The sequence below is a fragment of the Carcharhinus amblyrhynchos genome, chromosome 10 (genome assembly GCF_965287045.1).
Source record: "Carcharhinus amblyrhynchos chromosome 10, sCarAmb.v2.hapA, whole genome shotgun sequence".
NCBI lineage: Eukaryota > Metazoa > Chordata > Chondrichthyes > Carcharhiniformes > Carcharhinidae > Carcharhinus > Carcharhinus amblyrhynchos.
In genome coordinates, this window is record NC_137333.1 from 64,078,256 (window position 1) to 64,099,343 (window position 21,088).

General features: G+C 41.0%; 1 protein-coding gene across 2 annotated transcripts in view; it reads left to right on the forward strand.

The window, feature by feature from the left end:
- The window catches only part of LOC145349003 (coiled-coil domain-containing protein 138-like), an 86,749-nt gene extending 83,479 nt beyond the window's left edge, over window positions 1–3,270 (forward strand). For both annotated transcript variants that reach the window (XM_080197198.1, XM_080197199.1), the window contains 3 exons: window positions 1,324–1,462; window positions 2,161–2,282; window positions 2,579–3,270. In XM_080197198.1, the coding sequence (XP_080053324.1) occupies window positions 1,324–1,462; window positions 2,161–2,282; window positions 2,579–2,721 (404 nt within the window). In that variant the 3' untranslated portion in view covers window positions 2,722–3,270. The remainder of the gene's footprint in view (window positions 1–1,323; window positions 1,463–2,160; window positions 2,283–2,578) is intronic.
- Window positions 3,271–21,088: the final 17,818 nt, after the last annotated feature.

Sequence of the window (21,088 nt, forward strand, 5' to 3'; positions counted from 1 at the left end):
GTTCTGCCCATTGTCCCTTTTTTTTGTGAGTGTGGCTCTGGCTGTTTGATCTTCGGTCTCTCTATGTACACTTCTAGAGCAGCTTTTCAGTGTTCCATGAATTGGAATCCTGATTTACTTTTTTCTCCGTAGCTTAGATCTTCCGTAAATTATGGTGTCCTCATTACCAGTTTGGCTGATGCTAGTAAATTTAGCACAAATGAAGAATTAAATTCAGGAGTGCATTGTTTAATACTACTTACCCACTTTTTTAACATTACACTGGATTTTATGGAAGCAGCAGGAATCCTGCCACCAGAGATAAAAGCTGGATGCAAACCCACTATGAAGGTCAGCAGGTCCAAGTCTACATCTTGTTGTCGGCAGTAAATTAAGTGGCTGTGGTTGCCATCCTTATTAAGAGCTGTTGTCCCACAGCCTCCCAGCCAACCCGAGATCTCAGCAGCACCAATGTTAGTGATGGTCACTGATGGGATTGCTTCTACTGGATGAGGTAAGTGGGGTCTAAGACACTGAAGCAAATCAAGCAGGCCTCGACAAGTAGATAGTCATTGAGGGCAAGCAGAGCTATTACTGCAGAGGCAGCCATGACTGCATGGTGACCCCCTCTAAGCCATAGAGTGCTCAAAAATGTTTGCGTGCTGGTCTCCTGATATAGCAGGTGGTCCCTATGCAGTGAAGGTGTCAGCAGAGATGGGAACAGATCTTTTATAAGCCACTTATGTGGCAAATTGTACTCTAGGCAGCACCCATTTAACACCTTTCTCGCCATTGACAAGATACAATGGCAGTGGACAGACTATGGATACAACATCCACTGTCTTTGCCATACTTTCCAGCACTTCTAAAGAAACTCTATTTCTCTCACCACAGATGCTGCCAATTTGCTGGGTATTTCTAGTATATTCTGTTTGTATTTCAGAATTCCAGAATCCAGCGTATTTTACTTTTAAAGCTGGTTTGTAATATTTTACAGATGTACCAGAATGTTCATAAGAACACAAGCAGTTCAGCCAGTTATTTCCATTAAACTATAATCCGAGTTTTTAAAAATTATTTTGAATTCATGCTAATGCAGTGCTTAATTTTATGAAGAACAGGAGTTCAATTATATATCATTAAACAAAACAAGAACATGGCGCTAAATAGAAGCCAATGATTTGGGCCAAATGGTCAACTTTTAATGTATTTTTAAAAAAAGGTAAAAGAAGCACCTTTTATACAATCAAAAAGTTGCAGAATCATTGAAACTGAAAAGAATTTAAGTGGGGAAGAATGAAAGAAGGAATATGTATTAATGTAAGCATCTCTGTTTTTGTGCAGGATATTTGCAACATTTCCTCCAGGCATGCAGCACTGAGACCTGGTTCTGCACTTGTTCCATGCTTCTGAGAAACTCTAAACTGGAGATACAAATTCTCGAGAAACTCAGCGTCATCTTGCAGAAACTCTCTAAACTAAAGTATGAAAAATTACATCTTGCTGAATTGACTGAAATGTGCAAAGTATAATTTAACAAATTAATGAGTAATTTTGTATAATTTAACTTGACTTTTATTTATAACAGTAATTATTCTTCAGTTTGTTTGTGACTTCTAGCAATAGCAATTAACAATTTTACAAAGAAGGAATTAGTTCTTAGACCCCTGAATGTGTGAAAGGGTTTGAGCACCTTGCATTCCAGTTTTTTGCCTTGGTTATTTTTGATTCTCACTAATACTGTGAGCAATTTTAGACATGACTAATGTTTAACATTTTTTGTGATTTAAGATGACTCCAAACCACATTATGTGCATGATATCTAAACACACAATTCATTTTTATAGCTTTTTAAAAAATCAATCTCTGCATCGAAGCTGAGGCAAGTAATTGCAGTACTTGAGATTAATCTTCTGGTTCAGATTATGAGTAGGAGATCGGATGTCAAATGAACCTCGTACCCAAAAAAAAGCAAAAACAAAACCAACTTGTGATATAAGAACTGGCTTTGCTGTTTTTAAAACACTAATTTATATCAATTTCAGTTCATGACTACATTTTTCAGCAGACGATTTAACATCTCTGGATGAGGACCAGCCCCAAAACTTATCTTAACCCTCAGTGGCAAAGTGTAATGCTACTGATCAGAGAGACTAATCATAATGTGTACTTTCTTTACAGGAGTAATAAGAAATTATTTGAATTGTTCACCATGCACATCCTGATTCAAGAGTTGCACAGAACTACAGATCCAGAGCATACCTTCCTGGCTATCAACCTACAGTCCATTATGTTTAACCTCGGTATGACTAAAGTCAGTGTTTTGGCTGGTAGTTTGGACAACAGCCATTCAAATCAGTAAATATTTAATCATGTAGACTAAAACATTCTGGGTTTTATATATTTTTATCATCACACTTCAGTTATCTGGGTCTAATTTATCAATAGTTCACAGATTTTTATACTTCATTACATTTTATAGAAACTTGTTTTAATGTGTATATTTTTAATTGAAATCAATCAATTGGAAAAATTAGATTGCTTTGTGGAAGTGGAATTCTTACCTTTAAATTATTGAGCTTCTGTCCCTTTATGTCAGCTGCTATCATTCATACCTCCAAGTTGGATTGTGGATTGGAGTCTTGCCAGGAACTCATCTGGGCTGACATTCCAGAACAAACCAAGGGAGAGCTTTGTGATGGGACATTCAATCAAAGTTCTGATTGCCTGTTCAAAATGTAGAAGAGCAAGATGTTCTCCTGGTATACTGGCCAACATTTCTTCCCTCAACCAATATGACCAGGACACATTAAGCATCAGTTGGATGTTGCTGATGTGGAATGGCTGCTACGTTTGCCAATAGTGTAGCCACTGCACTCAGAAGGTGATTTCTCTGAAGCACTTTAAGGCTTAAAAAACATGAGAACACATTTTTATTTTATTTGTTCATGGGATGTGAGTGACACTAACAAGGCCATCATCCATTGCCCATCCCTAATTGCTCTTGAGGTAATGATGGGCCAGCTTAAACCGCTACAGTCCACGACCTGAATTCTCCGATGTCGTATGTCCTAAACCACTGCCACCGAGAACAAAGAATTAGGTGCTCAGCCAAATCTCCAATCACCCAGCGGGCCCACAGAATCCCAGCCATGGACAAGGTCTGAGAATTCCAGCCCATAAGTACAATTACTTTTCTTATTTCATTTTTTCAGAGTACTAGTTAAATGTATTTACCACGTTAAATAATAAGTTGTTGTGCACCAAATAAATTCTCAACATTGTATAAAATTCTGGAGTGCATCAGAATTTTCTTTCCTGTCCTCTGCCTTCATGCTATGATATAATTCTTTGACTAGCGAGAGCCATGTTTTATCAAAGTGAACATCTTCTCATGTTCCCAGATGTTGTCAGTGGGTTAGTTGAACTTGAAGGCCATTACATTACATTTCTGTAATATCTATTTCAGTATATCACTGATTTATGATTAAGAGCAGATTCCTAATTAGTTGATATCAGGCAATTTTCTTTAATTCCTCTCTCTAATTTACTTTTTCTACTTTTAATATTTCCATTGTTATGATGCTGTGCCTCTTTTTTATGATTCTTCAACTTTCAACTGACTGGAAATTTTGCAATTTAAATTGAGACTGGGCAAACTGCTTAAAATGCTAAGCTCATTCCAAGTTGGAGGTGAAAAACCAACAAATTGCTCTCTGGGGTTTGTGATGAGAGAGAGGTATTTTCTACAATCCAGAGAACTATCAAAGCTCATAGCTATTTCAGGAAGAGACATTAAAATGCAAGGTACCAGCTATTGCAACAATGGTTGCCAGAGACAGACATCTTGGAAATACAAAATGGATGAACTATTTTGAGGCAAGACCGCTACCCATTAGAGAAAGATTGCAAGTGATGTATCAAGAAGGTTTTCAGAGGGTGTCTCCAGCTCTCTCTCTCTCTCTCTCTCTCTCTCTCTCGAAGCCAACCGTACCAGAAACCTAACAATGAGCCAAGATCATGAATAATTGCAAAATCTCCTTCATTTGACCACATTCAGGAAAGCAGTTAACATAAATCCTCTATAATGTTTAAAAAAGGACAATCAAATGACACTTAAATGTATATTCTTTTACCTTTTTTTTATTGGACTCTAATTCCCCTTATTTCTGATATGCGTGTGTGTGCGGGGGGTGGGGGCAATTGTAGGGCAGGGGTGAGTTGCCTCAGGACTGCATGAGGGCAGAATGCTTGATGTCACATTGTTTTTTTTTGGAATTAGGGGTTAATAAATTTGCTCTTTGACTCATGTAAACCTTGTTTGATTGGCTCCTTATTGCTCGTAGCTTAAATAATTAAATACATTCTGATTTGGAAAAGGTTATATTCTTATGAAAAAAAAATTAAACCTTTGGCAATACCAACCAAGGTGATTGAGCTCATTCACCTCTTCTCATCTGATCATAACAACATTACCCTCCTGACTAAGATTAATTAACTAAATGCCAGTCAAGAATTGGAAGCTTCTACCTTGGGTCTAGGTAATCAGTGCCACACAACTTTATGTAATTGCACACTGAATTGTTGGGGAGTTCAAAATAGATTTGCTTTTCAGTTTTTCTGTTCATGTTCCAGCTTTACAGATTTTTTTGGTAAAGCACAGAGTGCATTTTCAGCATCAATAAAAGTAAATTGGAAATGTTTTGACCATTTTGGTTTTGTGCTACAAACTTAAAGCTAACAAGCTGCTATTTTATGAAAGTAGACATAGCACTTCACATGTCAGTGCTTCAACAGGTGTAAAGTTGAGTTATTTTTGTAGTATGACTGAGCGGTCATGTCTACTCCAAATTTATGCTATTCACTTGCTGCCGAAATGATTAAAAACAGAACATGTTTGTAATTATGTTCATGAGCAATGATGAGGAAAAGGCCAAGTTGAAACTTTGTGACAAATACCAGCATTAAAAATTACAGTGACATTGAATCAAAACTGAATTAGCAATTAACACTAATTCCAAGGCACCATAGTTGTGTTCTTGGATACAGACTCTGTTCCAATAGTAATAGTGCGTGGGTTGTATATCAACAAATGGTGGAAGTAGAAATGAAAACAAAGCAGTCCAAGCCTCTTACTTTAAAGTGTACAGTTGTGGACATTGGACAACGATAAGTCGATCATGGCTGTTAAAACCCACCATAATCAAATAGCCTCTTAACTCAGTACATGGTCTTTCATCTGAAAGGCCCGTGAGTGAGATACAGGGCTGAATTCTCCAGCCCCATTAGACAGTCCATGGAAATCTCAATGCTGTGCCAATTGGGGTATTGGCCAAAAATCAGCATTCCTGATGTGACAACCACGAAGGCCATGGGGCATCATTAACAGATCTATTTATGGGCTTTGTGAACTGCCTAATTGAGCGAGAGGAGGTTCGCCCAATGAGAAGCAGCCAACAGGTGTTTTTAAGTAACTTTACCTGGACCGTAGTTATACGTCTCAAGGTGAAGGCTACCTGACAGAGCCACAGGGGTAGCCTTTTTTGGTACACAAAGGATATTGGTGATGGGAAACTGGCATTTCGCTGAATTGGCAAGAAGTAGAAAAAAATATTTTCTTCCTTCATTCCCTCTGCTAAATCGCTAAACACCAAGGACTTCTCTGGTAAGAATTGGTTCCTCTTCGGGAAACTTGAGCCCTATGACACCTTTGGGGAATATTGGGCCCATTATACTGAGCACAAGGATTCCTTTTTCTACGCTAACAACATTGAAGGAAATGAAAAGCGAAAAATAATATTGCTAACAGCATATGGGGCCCCAACTTGCAGTGTGATTAAAAAGTCTGACCTATCCGGATGCCCCCAATTCAAAAACATTTAATGAACTGGTAGACCTGGTTTTAAAAAAAAAACACTTCAACCCAAAGCCCCTGGTAATCCTCCAGCAATATTGCTTCAATACAATTGGGAGAACTCCTGGGGAACATGTCATTGAGTTCTCGGCTAGGTTGTGGAAACTAGCTGACCACTGAATTTGGACTGCCTCTTGATGAAATGATGTGAAACAGATGTATATGCCATAAATGACCTAACCACCCAGAATAACCTGTTAACAGAACCCAATTTGAAGTTTAAAAAAGCTGCTGAGATAGCCTTGTCACCTGAGAATGCAGAGAAAGGGGCATCAGGCTTTCAACTTGGAGAGGGACCTCATGCAACCAGTCCTTAATGCTTGTGTCATTAAGGTACTAAAGGCCCTCATTTAATGTAGGAACCCTAATGTCCCCACCAGACAATCACGGGACAGCAATGCCACATTAGAAACATTGGCAACTACACCTTTCTGGATTAAGTTCCTTAATGTTTGTAATGCAGCATTGCTGTTCTTTGCAGTGATCCATCTAATGCGGCATTTCAATGCTTGCAGTGATCCGTCAACTGACAACTACACCTTTCTGGATTAAGTTCCTTACTGGATGGATCACTGCAAGCATTGTCAAAGGACACAGCCATGGCAATGTTTCAGGAACAGGCAAAACACATGCTGCCAATGAAGAAAGTCAAGGCAGACAGGTATCTGATTGTATCCTGCAGGTATCCCCTCTTCCAGAGACAGGGGCACTGCAACTGTATCATATTGTAACAAGGTACGTTGCCTTGATAATGGTGGAATTATTTGTAAATGACCATCCCTTGAAGATGGAGGTGGACACAGGAGATGCGGTCTCTGTTATCAGAGTGTAGACCAATAGCACCTCCAATCAGGCATGCAACCCCTGGAGAAGGTGGAAAGCTTAGGTATTACGTAAGGCCTGGGAAGTTTGCAGAATGGGTTGTACCAATAGTCATTGTTCTTAAGTCTTACAAATGTCTTTGCAGGGAATAAAAACAGTCAATCAGATCTCCAAACTTAATAGGTACCCTATATCTCAGATTGAAGACCTGTACACCAAGTTAACAGGTGCCAAGATGTCTTTCAAGTTGGACATGAGCCGCACCTATCACCAGCTCGAGTAGGATGAGTCCTCCCAGAAATTTGTGACAATTAACGCAGATGAGGGACTCTGTGAGCATACTATTTGCCTTTTGGGGTCTCATCAGCAACTGTCATCTTTCAAAGAATCATGAAGAATATCCTTTGAGGGCTACCTAAGGGTGCAGTATGGCTAGGTGATGTCTTGGTAATGTGTACTTCAGAATAGGAACATCTGGTCAACCTAGAAGAAATCTTGCAGAGATTTTCTAGGGTGAAAGTTCATCAGAAGGAGAAATGCATTTTTCAGGCTGTATTCACCTATTTAGACTCCCAAGTAGATAGCGAGGGAACACTTGGTAGAGGATAAAGTAAATGCTATCAAAGAGGCACTGACCCCAAGAAACACCACAGAGTTAAAATTCTTCCTGGGGTTGGTCAATTATTGCAGAAAATTTAACCCAAATTTGGCTTCTGTGCTGGTGCCTTTTCACACCCTACTATGAAAATACCACAGATGGTCTTGGGAAGCTCCTCAGGCAGAGGCTTTTTCTAAGTCTAAGTGGCAGTTGCTGTCATCCAACTTACTCCCCCATTTTGATCCTAAGAAAGAACTTAATTTAATCTGTGACACTTCACAGTATGAGGTTGTGCAGTGCAGTAACAATGCTGGAAAGACAAGATGGAGAAACCCATCCTTTGTGCCTCTAGGACCCTTTCAGGTGCAGAGCAAAGATACTCACAAATTGTGAAGGTGTGAAAAAATTTCATCCATATGTCTATAGTCGACAGTATTTTATAGTTACCCACCACAAACCCAATTGGGCCTCTTCAGAGAGGACAAGGCAATTTCTCCCATTGCCTCTGCTTGGATACAATGCTGGGCCATGTTATTAGTGGCCTACGAACATATTCTGGAATACTGCCTTAGCTGATGCGCTAAGTTTCCTCCCATTGCCCACAAGCCTACCTCCTGTTCCAGCAATAGAAGAGGTGATAATGATTCTGAATTGTTTGGAGACCTTGCCAGTGTCAGCATGGCAGGTTAAAGCCTGGAACCAAAAAGACCCATTTTATCCATTATTAGGCACGTGACTTAACTTTAAGTCTAGTGGCCTGGTCTTGATTCCAGCATCACAGAATTGATAAAACAATATGACCTGTGCCAGGAAAATCAAGCTGTCCCACTCCAGTCTCCCTGGGAGTGGCCTGGCAGGCCTTGGGTGCATGTTCACGTGCACTTTGCAGGTCCTTTTATAGGTCCTGTGTTTTTAATCATCGTGGACATACTTCAAGTGGATGGAGGTGCACCACATCAGCTTTACACCTACTCAGGCTACGAACAAGGAATTGTGGCAAATTTTCAGTGCGTATGGAAACCGGAAGTCCTTATTTCTGATAATAGCATAGCCTTCACTGTGATCTGCAGAATCTTACACTCTCCAGCGGTATCTGACATGTCTGGACTGCACCTTATCACCTGTCGTCAAATGAACTTCAGGGATGGTCCCAGAAGGATCCCTGGCGTCATTATGGAGAAAACAGGACCAGTATTTTACAAGTTCAGGGTAAAACCCTAGAGAAGCACTTGATCAGGGCCAGGGAATCCGAGCTGTTTCTAGCCATGGAGTTAGCCACTATCAGTGCCAGCCCTCAGCTTGAAACTTGCACCTTAGGGCGATGAAGGTACGAACTCAGAGATAGAGGCTGATGTGGAACCTGAGGAGACCTACTTTGCTAAAACTGCAATCCTCTCTCAAAAAAGAAGATCCCTGTTCAGTTTACATTGCCTGCCCAAGCCCCACCTTCAATAGACCTCCATCCAAGTGCTAAGTGATGGAAAAGACATCTTCAAAATGGGAGTGCTGGGAGAGACATGGACCTAAGGGAGGGGGGCTATTATGCTGACCATAAAGGCCAAATGGGATCACCAATAGAGCTTCCCATGGGCTTCATGGAGTATGAACTGCCTTATTGAGCAAGCAGAGGTTTGCCCAATGGGAAGCAGCCAGTGGGGTTTTTAACTTGACATGGGCAGCAGTTGCGGATGTGAAGGTGAAGACCTGCTGTAGGAGCCGCCTTTTCCTTTGGTGCATAATAAAGGGTGTTGGTGATGGGTAACTGGCATTTGACTTAAGTACTACACCTGCCTAGCATCAAAGCAACCAGGTTTCTCCTGACAGCCTGCTGGGCCTGATTGGGTTCCATAGTGGATGACAAACCCAGTTATTATGAAGACCTGCTAATTGTAATGCCCATTGACCAGTGCCCCCTCCAGTCATCCACCTCTCCAGCAGGAAATGCATCAGGTGGTAGTAATAGGACTAGCATGGACCCGGTGTACTAGATCCCAAGGATCCAGAGCAACACCACCAACCACCCAATCCCACCATTCAAACAAGCTGGCATGAGGGTTATCTGACATCCCCCAGCTCAACTCCCCCCCCCAATCAGGCACCCTCCCCCTGCAGGTCCCCCACTCAGCCCCCCCCTTCCCCACAGACCCCCACTCAGATCCACCTTCATGCTACACACCTTACTGTGCCCCCTGGTATCTTGGCACTGACACCCTGACATGCTGCCTTGGGGCACAAGGGGGCTCAAGAAGGTAGGTCCAGTGGCCATTTGTCCCTCTGCCATTGCCAGTACAGAGGAAGTGTGTTGAGTGTTGGATGTGCTCAGGATAGAGGCAAGGGTTTGACATCGTTGCTCTCCTGGGATGAGGGGTCTCATGGCTGGACTGCCCCTTCTAACCCTCATAGACCTGAAGACGAGCCCTGGCATGGTGATTTCAGGCAGCCCTGTGATCAACATCTTTACTCTTGTCTGTCAGCTGTAAAAATTTTGAAGTGGCTAGGTCACTTTAGCCTCCAAGCCCCCCTGGTCACCTTTAATATCACTGTAGCACTCCATTCTGTACAAGAAATTTCCTTGTCTCCTTGGCAAAGTTGCAGGTGTGAGCAGATCTCTTTGAAGTCCTCTGACAGAGAGGAGATGTGAATTTCAGCTGGGGTGGCAAGGTTCCATTCTCTACAGCGCACAGCCCCAATGTAACAACACACCTTAGATTTGAAGTCTCTGAGCCTTCCTCGTAAGCTGAAACCTTTAAAGCCCTCTCTATTCCATTGGAAATCTTAGATGCCTGTCAATTTTAAAGTTTAGTACTCTGAAAGAGGCTATCATTGACAGCTTAATGGATTTCTACTCAGGTTTTAGTCAATTGTGTTTATTTATATTTCCCTTCACCCTTGAGTGCATTTCAAATACCTCCATTGCCACAGCAAACACCATTTGCCTGGTCATACAATCAACCCTGGAGCACCTGGACAACAAGGGCATTTATGTAGATTTTTTTTAATTGACTACAACTCAGCCTTCAACACCATTAACCCAACAAAACTCATCTCCAAATCTGTGGCCAAGGACTCTACTCCCTTTGCGACTGGGTCCTAGACTTCCTAACCCAACGACCACAGGATAGAAAATGACACCTCTTCCGTGATTATTCTCAACACCGGTGTCCCGCAAGGATGTGCTCTCAAGCCTGTTATGAAACTCCTTATACACTATGACTGCATGGCCAAATACTCCTCCAACTCCATTTTCAAGTTTGCTGATGACACCACTATAGTGAGTCAGATCGCAAACAATGATGAGACAGGGTATAGGGAGGAGATAGAAAATCTAGTGAGATGATGTGATGACAATGATCTCTCCCTCAATGTTAATAAAACAAAGGAGATAGTCATCGACTTCAGGAAACATATGGAGGACATGTCCCTGTCTACATCAAAGGTAATGAAGCGGAGATGGTCGAGAGTTTCATATTCCCAGGTGTTCAAGTCACCAACAATCTGCTCGGTTCCTTCCATGCCTATGCTATAGTTAGGAAAGTCCACCAACCCCTCTACTTTCTCAGAAGACTAGGGAAATCCAGCACGTGCACACTTGCCGATCTTTATAGACACACCATAGAAAGCACCCTTTCCCATTGCATCACAGCTCCTGCTCTGATCAACAAGAAACTACAAAGATTCGTGAACGTAGCCCAGTCCATCCAGCAAAGTAGCCTCCCATCCATTGTATCCAGCTACACTTCCCACTGCCTCGGGAAAGCAGCCAGCATGATCAAGGAACCTACGCACCCTAGACATACTCTTTTCCATCTTCTTCCGGCAAGAAAAAGATACAGAAGTCTGAAAACACACACCAACCGACTCAGGAACAGCTCCTTCACTGCTGCCATCAAGCATTTGAATGGTCCTATCACATATTAAGCTAACCTTTCTCTTCTCCTGTTGGTAACCTAAAATTTACAAAGGCAATATAGTATTATTGACAATTATAACTTTAATGTTCTCAATAAGCTCCCAAATTGTTGGCAGGTACATGATTGATCCATGCCTATTCCTGCCAACCAAAATATCACATGACTGTGCAATGATATCCGGATACATGCCTGATGTCTTCATGCCTGATTTCATGCGCTTTCAAGTCAGGTGCGTGCCCCCCTCGGCAGTATAAAATTCTGTCCTCAGGCTGGTTGCAACAAAGAAGGAGGCCATTCAGCTTGTTGTGATCTCTCTGACAGAGCAACTCAGCTAGTTCTACTCCCTCTTCTTGTATTTACTTTCTCTTCAGAAATTTAACCATTTCCCTTTGAAAGAACTAATGGTACCTGTTTCCACCATGCTGTCAGGCAGTGCCTTCCAGATCCTAACCACCCACTGCATGAAAATGTTTTTCCTCATGTCACCATTAATTTTTTTTGCCAATCACTTTAAATCAGCATCTTCTGATCCTAGTCCTTCTGCCAATGATAACAGTTACTCTCTATATACTCAGTCTAATCTTATTAAAATTATCTCATTAAAATGTACAAAATTCCTGATATCCAGTGCTGATGCACTTCATTACTAAAATGAATCTTTCTTTGCAGCTTAATGTTTAGCAAACTGAAGAATTTCATCGTGAAGTAGGAAGGGTCAAAAGCTTCAAGGTTTTAGGTGTCCAGATCACCAACAACCTGTCCTGGTCCTTCAATGCCAACACTACAGTTAAGAAAGCCCACCAATTTTCTAAGACCCTCTACTTTCTCGGAAGACAAAGGAAATTTGGCATATCAGCTACGAATCTCACCAACTTTTATAGATGCACTATCGAAAGCATTCTTTCTGGTTGAATCACAGTTTGGTATTGCTCCTGCTCTGCCCAAGACTGCAGGGAACTACAAAAGGTCATGAATGTAGCCCAATCCATCATATAAACCAGCCTCCCACCCATTGACTCTGTCTACATTTCCCGCTGCCTTGACAAAGCAGCCAGCATAATTAAGGACCCCACGCACCTCAGACATTCTCTTTTCCACCTTCTTCCGTCGGGAAAAAGATACAAATGTTTGAAGTCACATACCAACCAACTCAAGAATAGCTTCTTCCCTGTTGCTGTTAGACTTTTGAATGGACTTACCTCACATTAAGTTTATCTTTCTCTATACCCTAGCTATGACTGTAACACGACATTCTGTACTCTCTCATTTCCTTCTCTGTGAATGGTATGCTTTGCCTGAATAGCACGCAAGAAACAATACTTTTCACTGTATTTTAATACATATGACAATAATAAATCAAAATCAAAGTGACAACGCATTATTGCTATTATTGCGAAATGCCATTTCATCCTTCATCCATCTTTAAGATTCCCTATCTAAAAATGAATGGCCTGTCATAATTAGTAGCCAAAAATCCTATTACAATTCAAAAACTAATTACTTGCTAAAAGAACAGCATGCTCATAATTCAAATTTAGTCTTAGAATTCCTTCGTTGGAAGGGAAAAAATTGTAGGCTTGCAATCTGGCCTCTGACTTCAAACTGAGAGTATTGAGCAGTCTTGGTATATTATTTTTCAATTGGTCTCCTAGTTTTCTGACAATTTCTAATATACATATTTTTCCTATAATTTTGATGCTATTATTTTCTTGGGAACATTTTTCTGGTGTTTAAGTAATGACTATAACTAACATTTTGAAAATAAAGAACTCATACATTTTAGAGTCTCTTTTACAGCAGAAATTATAAGTAATATCTTCAATCAAGTTTTCACAAGTCAGAAATTTTTGTGTTTGGCTTAGTGTCTGATTGAGCTACTGTGTTGCTATTTGGAACATTCTCATGCATTGAAGGCACAACATAAATGCAAATTGTTTTGAATACCTGATATATACTTTTATGTTCACAGGATTTGAGTTCTAAAGATAAGAGTTTACATTTGGGCGGTAAGTGTATAGCAGCAGGAGTAGGCTATTCAGCCCCCCAAGCCTGTTCTGCCATGTAACTCAACCATGACTGATTTTCTACCTCAAGGTTTTGAGAGCAAATAAAATATTGAAGAAATTAATTCAGAGAAATACACAGGTTTCTAGTCTTGGCTGATCAGGAAAATAAAAGGTTAGTCATTTTTAGTGATGCTTCACATGCCAATCTTCCAGATGGATATTCCCCAACAGTTCATCATATTCTTGGTGGGGAAAAATAATAAATATTGTCCACTGGCCTGGGAAGCAAATAAAAACACAGTTAAAAGTACCTTAGCTGCCAAAATACTGGTATGAATAAAAGCAATAGATATGGGGGTATACTTATTTAATATACTGAAGGAAACACTATACAAGTGGCAAAATGAGAAAGGTTTGCCCATAGAATGCAACATGGATAACTGCTCTTTTTGAGATAACGTTCATTCAACAAAACATTTCACTGAAAAAAGGTTGAGAATTGACCTTGTTCCAAAAGAAAATGAGCGGATGCAAGTCACCAATTGTCAGACTGTTTTACAAAGCAAGGACCTTGCTCCAAGAAATTATTAGATTGACTGGAAGAGAGGCACCTTGTATTAAAGTGAGGATATGGAAAGTTATTAGTTAAAATTATTATTAAAGTTATTAAAGTTGTTATTGTTAAAGTGAGGCATAGAGGATGAACAAATACTTATAGTTTTGTTTATTTCTGATTGATTTGAAAGATTGTTCTTGAGTTTTCAAAATGTTTTAATTTGAAAGAGGTGGGAAAACTGTCAAAGCCTAATTAATTTACATTATTAAACATGGATATTTGTACACCTATAAATAGGAATTGAATTAAAATGCCATAAATGGGGATAATTGGGTCATTGTGCATTTGGAGTCATGTTAACTATGTAGTATGACAATAACAACAACAAAAGCAAATTACTGCGGATGCTGGAATCTGAAACCAAAAGAGAAAATTCTGGAAAATCTCAGCAGGTCTGGCAGCATCTGTAAGGAGAGAAGAGAGCTGACGTTTCGAATCTGGATGACCCTTTGTCAAAGCTAAAGGAGATAGGGAGTGGGAGATATTTATACTGTAGGGTGAAGGAATGGAAGATGAGTCATAGCCACAGAAACCAGGAAAAAGGCTGCTAATGGCAGTCCATAAAGATAATAAAGGGTGTGAATGGCCAAATGGCAGAGAAGCTGAAATCAGAGGGTAAGCTGTGATTGATGAGGATGTGGGTGGAAAGGGGAATGGGTTGGAGAGAGGAAAAATTTAGAAAAAGGGGGAAGGGAAAGCAAAGGAAAGGGGGGAATAGAGTAAGGGGAGTCGGGAGGAGAGAAAAATAAAGAAAGACAATAAAGAAATAAAAGGTAGAGAATAGTTAAAAATGAAATGAAATAAAAACAAAGGAGCTGAGGTGGGGTAGAGCTAATCATCTGAAGTTGTTGAATTTGATGTTGAAGCTGGAAGGTTGTGAAGTGCCTGGTTGGAAGATGAGATGCTGTTCCTCCAGTTTGCGTTGAGCAATAAACGGACAATTAATTCTCTCCAGCACAAAAAGCAGCTGTGTCTTAGTTTTAACTTCGCCAATTGGAGTGGATCTGATTAACAATCACATCTTTAGATCATATTATAGTGCAGGCTTCTCCAACTCATGGCCTGTGGGCCACAACCTGGTCCTCAGAGCTTATATATCTGGCCTACAGAGTCAGCATTGAAATTATGGGTAAGTTCAACGAAAGAATCTGCAAAGTGCTGTTCCTCCAATTCTCTGCCATGTTGTTAGCCTATCAGCCCAAATCTAAGAGAGGAGCAGTCTGATTGGAGAAGAAGCGAACATATGACAGTGACTGTCTTCTCCTGTTTTCACAGCATGCACCCTCTGTGCCTTTGGCTGCTCTGTCTCACTCTCATCCTCCCACATAGGCACCAAGCTCCTAAAGGAACACAGGGCTCAAGATGGCAGACTGGGTGAGGAGACGCCCAGGAACAGCAGAGTTAAAGCAACAACACCTGTCTCTCCAGGGCACTTGGGGATTCTGACAGGACCTAGCTGAGGTGTGACTAAGTCTGTGAATGAGTGAGTCTGTATGTATGAGTGAGTCTGAGTGAGTTTGTGTGTGTATATGAGCGAGGCAGTGTGTGAGAGTGAGTATGTGTGAAAGAGTGATATACCTGAGAAATCTTCTTCATAATATCTAATGTTGTGCTGGTCTGGCCCTTCCATCTGCCTTAATTGGTGTGGCAGTGTTGACTTACCACCCATGGCTGTTTTCAGCACAGAGGAATACAACCTTAATTATTTTTTAAATGGCTCTACAGTAATATTTTCCTTCTCTTCCCATGTTTGCCGAGCTTTGGCAGGTTCCCATTGCAGTTGCAGAGCCAATTAAACTTCACCAATTTTGTAGTTTTGACTGAATAATTTTGGCCAGCCAGTTGCTTTCCTAAGCTTGGAGAACTGAACTGATGCCAACTTTTTGCTCTGACTTCTCTTTAATTTATTTTTTCACTTGCAGGCAGCCCCCTCATGTTATGTTGCCAACCCTGGATCCGACAACCTTCAATATTCTCCAAACCGCATTTGTGAAAACAATCAGCCTGCCAGTGCTATTTGATTATTGCACTGAATTTAAAAGCCTATTTCAGTCTGGGACGCGTGTTGGGTGTGGAGGGGTGAGGGGGCTTTGCTCAGCCGCTAGGTCCTTTGACTCTGTTTTGGACTGAGTCTTGCAAGGGATCTCCATGCACTGTGGTGGAATCCTTTTACGCTGCACGGTGGATTTCTATTCTGCTGTTCAGCCTCACACTTTAATGGAGTTTCTTAAGTGATCTCCGTTTATGAATTTAAGGTCTTCAAGTCAGGCTTTCTTCTCTCAGGTCAGAATGCAATTTCTTTACTTCATTCTTCGTGATTTTAGGATCCTTCTCCCACTGTCACCATGTTGTAAGGAGGCACTAGATAGCCCCTGCTCTAGACCTGTGCTAGACCAGACCTACTCCAAGACTAGCTCCAGACTGCCCCCATGACCACATCCCCCCCCCCCCCCAAACCCCCCACCACGCTCCAACGCATGGACTCTGAGTTCTATTCCAAAGCTTTCTCTTTGTATCACTCCACTGTCCACACTTCTCCAATCAGAGGTTGTCTTCTCCAGGCAAGCAGCCCTGTAGCGTTTTTCAAATTTTTCAAATGTGCCTTTCCTGTCACTGATCCCCCGGGGACTCTCATGGACCCCCTGGGTTCCACGGACTGCTTGGGTTCTGTTGGCCCTGTTTGAGAACCACTGAGCTATGGAAACTCTACCTTTATATTTCCAGCTGGTTTTCTCATACTCTATGTTTTCCCTCCCTGTTAATCTTATAGAGTTATGTATACCTTGCCATTTCTGTCTAAACTTATTTATTTATGTAATTAGTTACTAATTTAGTAAAGAGTTTCCTAATTTTAACAAGTTTTCTAATTTTGATACAAAAGAAAAACACTCAGCAATTACTGGAGGTGAAACAAAAGATTAAAAACAGAAACACTTTCCCTTGAATTGCTCTCTTTAGTACTCTGTTCCCCAATCACTCTGTGCTCCAAACTCTGCAGTAAAAAAACACTGCCTACTTTTTAACAGAACTTATGGATCACACTCAAGTTATAACTGCTAAATCAGCTTCAAGCTACAGTTATTGACACTTATTCTGGCAACCACTCTCAGATAATGACAATTAATTTGTACTAGCAGGCATTTTCTATTTATTAATTTCCTAACTAGCTTGCAGATTATTTTGCAGATTTAAAGTTCAAAGTCAAATTCTAAATATTAAACAAAATTACTGCTTAAGAAATACTTATTAGGGAAATCCCATGGGATTAGGCAAAGTCAACATGGATTTATGAAAGGGAAATGGTGTTTGACAAACCTACTAGGGTTTTAGAGGATGTAAGTAGTAAAATAGATAGATTTGAGAGTTGAGAAAATTGGACCTGGAAGGGGAAATGCTTTTCAACCATTGGATACAATGTCCAGTCCATCAAAGCTGGCTTTACAGGGATTTTGCCTGAATGCTTGTAGAGCTGGCGTCCAGAAAGACACCAGTATGTGTTTGAAAGCCCTCTCATTGAATTCAAAGGATGCAGCAGAGGCATTGCTGATCCAATTTCTCTAATACTCTCATGTGTAACTGATACAGAGTCCAGATTTCACTGCAGTATGTGTAGTGACATCAGCTCTTCTTCATTAGGACTTTTATTGATGTAGCTTTGTTGTCACTTATTGCTGAACTTTGTAGAAGGCTGAGCTGGTACAGTTGATCTGGCTTGGATCTCCTCATCAGTTGTGTCTTTTGAAGGATAGCTGCCAAGGTATGAGAAGTCTTCTACAAATTCCACAGTCTCTCCTTCCACATATATGGAAGGTGGAACATTTGACTGAGCAGGTGTGGGATTATATGTGAGTTTTGTTTTGGCAACATTTGGTAACAGGCTAAGTTCCTTGCATGCAGAATTGAAGAGATCAACAAGTTTGTTTATTTATTCGATCACAGGATTTGAGCATCGCTGGCAAGGCCAGCACTTATTGCCCATCCTGAAATGCCCTTGGGAAGATAGTGCTGAACCAACTTCTTGAATCTTTGCAATCTATCTGGTGCAGGAAAATCCACAGTGTTGTAAGGGACGGAATTCTAGGATTTTGATCCAGTGATAATGGAAGAACAGCAGGTCCAGGTCAGGATGGTGCGGAGTTAGAGGGGACCTTGCAGGTGCGGATGTTTCCGTGCATCTGCTGCCCTTGTCTTTCAGATGGTAGAGATCGCTGGATTGGATGGTGATTTCAAAAGGGCCTTGGTGAGTTGCTACAGTGAATTTTGTAGATGATACACACAGCTGATTGTAGGTCAGTGATGGGGGGACTAAATGTTTAAAGTGGTGGATGGGGTGCAAATCAAGCAGACTGCTTTGTTCTGAATGGTATCGAGCTTCCTGAGTGTTACTGGAACTGAGTTCATCTAGGCAAGTAGTGAGTATTGTATCACACACCTGACTTGTGCATTGTAAATATCTGGCACAAACAAGGTTAATGTGGGACTGAGAACAGTACCATTCATAAATGCCATAAGAAGGCACATGATCCAGACCTGGTGTCAGTATACTGTTGAGCAGAGACATGGAGACAGCCTTTCGTGTACATAAGTATATAGTTGCAAGTAGTTAATAAAGATTTGTTGCTAACCTACTGAAGATTTCTTTAAGAGGCACCATTCTGTAATCAACACCCTCCCAATGTGGCAGAAGCTATGAATCAAAAACCCTCAACCTCACTAAAATTCTACAGACTAAGAAAAAACAAAAACTTCACCAGAAATTTTGAACTTGAGAGAATCTCCCAACTGAAGTTAAAGTCACTGAGAATATTCACCAGCAAACATTCTAGAGAAAAGGGTTTGAAAGCTGAAGGTAGAGGTACCTTGGAAGTCCAACTTCAGAATGCAGAGCCCACGAAGTCTGTAAGGGTGAGTGAAATTTTTTAAAGTTCCAGGTGGCAGCTTGTCCTGAGAATGCTTTCGCAGGCTCAGAAGTGCTGTTTGAATGAAACCTGTTGCTAAAACCTGATTTCCCAGTCATAGTCTCAACACGTTGCCTCCAAACCAGTAAGATCAAAAAAATTTAAATCTCTTGGGAACATCACAGCTGTTACATGTCAGAAAATAGTGTTTAAATTTAAATGCCTTGTTACTCATAAAAACAAACCGTTGAACAAAATAAGTCCACAGACAGTGGACGCTGGCAGCCATTGTTAAAAATTTTCTCTGAAAAAGCACACCATTATCATTATGCAGAGCCCATCAAAACCAGCAAGTGTGGGAAATCCTTTGTATCACAATGAATGGTGATGACAGCTTTTGTAAGCTCTTAAAGTTGTACTACATTTTCACAATTGAACACTTCCAATTCAATTTGGACTCATCGAAGGTTCAGACCAGTCACAAAATTGGAGGAATTTTTTTTAAGGTACGGCATCACTTCTGATTTAAAGAAGAAGTCAGAAGAAGAGCAATAAAACACGCTTCTTTACTCTATAGGACTAATTGTAGATTACATTATTGCAAAACAGGGTATTAATATATCACCTGCCAAATGTGAAGAGGTTTAAAAATCTTTTAACGTTTATTTCAACTTGCGAGCCAACAAAATATTGGAGAGTTAAGTTCAGTAAGAGAGTCCAACTACCTGGGAAACCTATTGAAATGATCTCTACAGAATGGCAGGGGGGTGTGAATATGGAGATTTAAATTTTGAATCCAACAGAGATGGAATAGTGGTGGGTGTGACAGGTTGTCCACTCTCTGACCTTCTACCAACTAAATCCCAGACAAGAAAATTTCCACAGATAGAATTTCTGAGCTACCTGAGCAGCACAGGACAATTTTAAAGAGGAAGAATAAAACATGGAATAGAAGCCAACTCTCAGTCCAGCTTCTTAGGTCACAAAGGCATAGCCACAATCCAAGTCAGAGAAGGCAATTCCTGAACTACTCAGCAGAGTGACCTTGCCAGTGCTGCAGCGTGACGTGCCCTCATTGGAGGGATCAGTATCCTGTGAGTACGGCCCAGTGCTTCCATTGCAACAAGATTAGACACTGTGGCAAATCGTGCAAGTCAAAATACCAGAAACGTATAGAGAGCCCAAAATGAATTCACAAAATCAAGACCAAAAACCCAGAAGACACACAGCCATGCTTCTCGGTGAGGTAATTGTTTGTGGTTCTTAAACAAATTTAAATTAAACTCAGGTGCCAACATAACAGTCCTGTCAAACATGTCTCCAACACCCTTGGTTTCAAACAACAGACACTCCGCTTATGGGGCAGGAGGAATCTGACTTCCAGTCATTGGCATACTTCTGACACATCTTTGAGTTGACGTATGTCATCCATAACCAGCCTTTCTCTCTCCCAGTAGGGTTACCTGGTTGGCTTGGATCATTGGATGGCAGTGGATGTGAAAAGTGTTGTTAGTCAACTTCAACTGCACAGTCCTGATATTCAAACACTAAAGAGTATGCACATGTGGACTGCTGCTTTGAACTCTTTTGCCTCTTTGGGGAGCAGGTTTGTCTATTCTCATTACAAGTCCCAGAAAACTCCTAGCATCCATAAGATAACCATATTACGGGCAGTGATCAGTAGTCTGAGATGCATTTACTTCCAATTACGATAATGGTATGGCTAGTCAATGCTGCAAGTATCGTACACAGGCTCCCAGCCAGTATGCTATGACCATATGAGACGCTGGAACTTGGTAGCAGTCTTCCATCATTGACAAGAACAAGAGGTGAGCATTCCACAAAATATTCTTCACATCACAGGAACGCCCTTCCACAGTGTCATCAAGATGGCTTCGGGAGAAAGAAAGCTGTCGGTTTCAATATCCAATCTCTTCATATTTCATTTCCAGGTGTCCTGTCAGTAGAGGTATGGATGCCGTAGCAGTCATGGTCCTATGGCCTATTCACCAGACACAGAAAGTCTATGGATACACAGTCATCCATCCAAAGAAAAAAGCCAAGCCAGCATAGACATCATTGGCTTAGCAATGAGTCTACGCTGATGCAATTAACAAGCCCTAGAACCTTGGTATTGGTGACCTTGCCCTACAAAGAGATGCCGAAGCTAGGTCTGAGTTGGTGAAGATAGAAACTGTTCAATTTTTTCTCCTGCTTATCATATGATGTCCAAGTCTCAGCGCTGAAAAGAGCACGCTTAGGATGCAAGCTTGGTAGACTCGCAGTTTGGTGTCCTCAGCCAAATTGCTGTTATTCCACACTGTTCTACTCATTGGACATAACA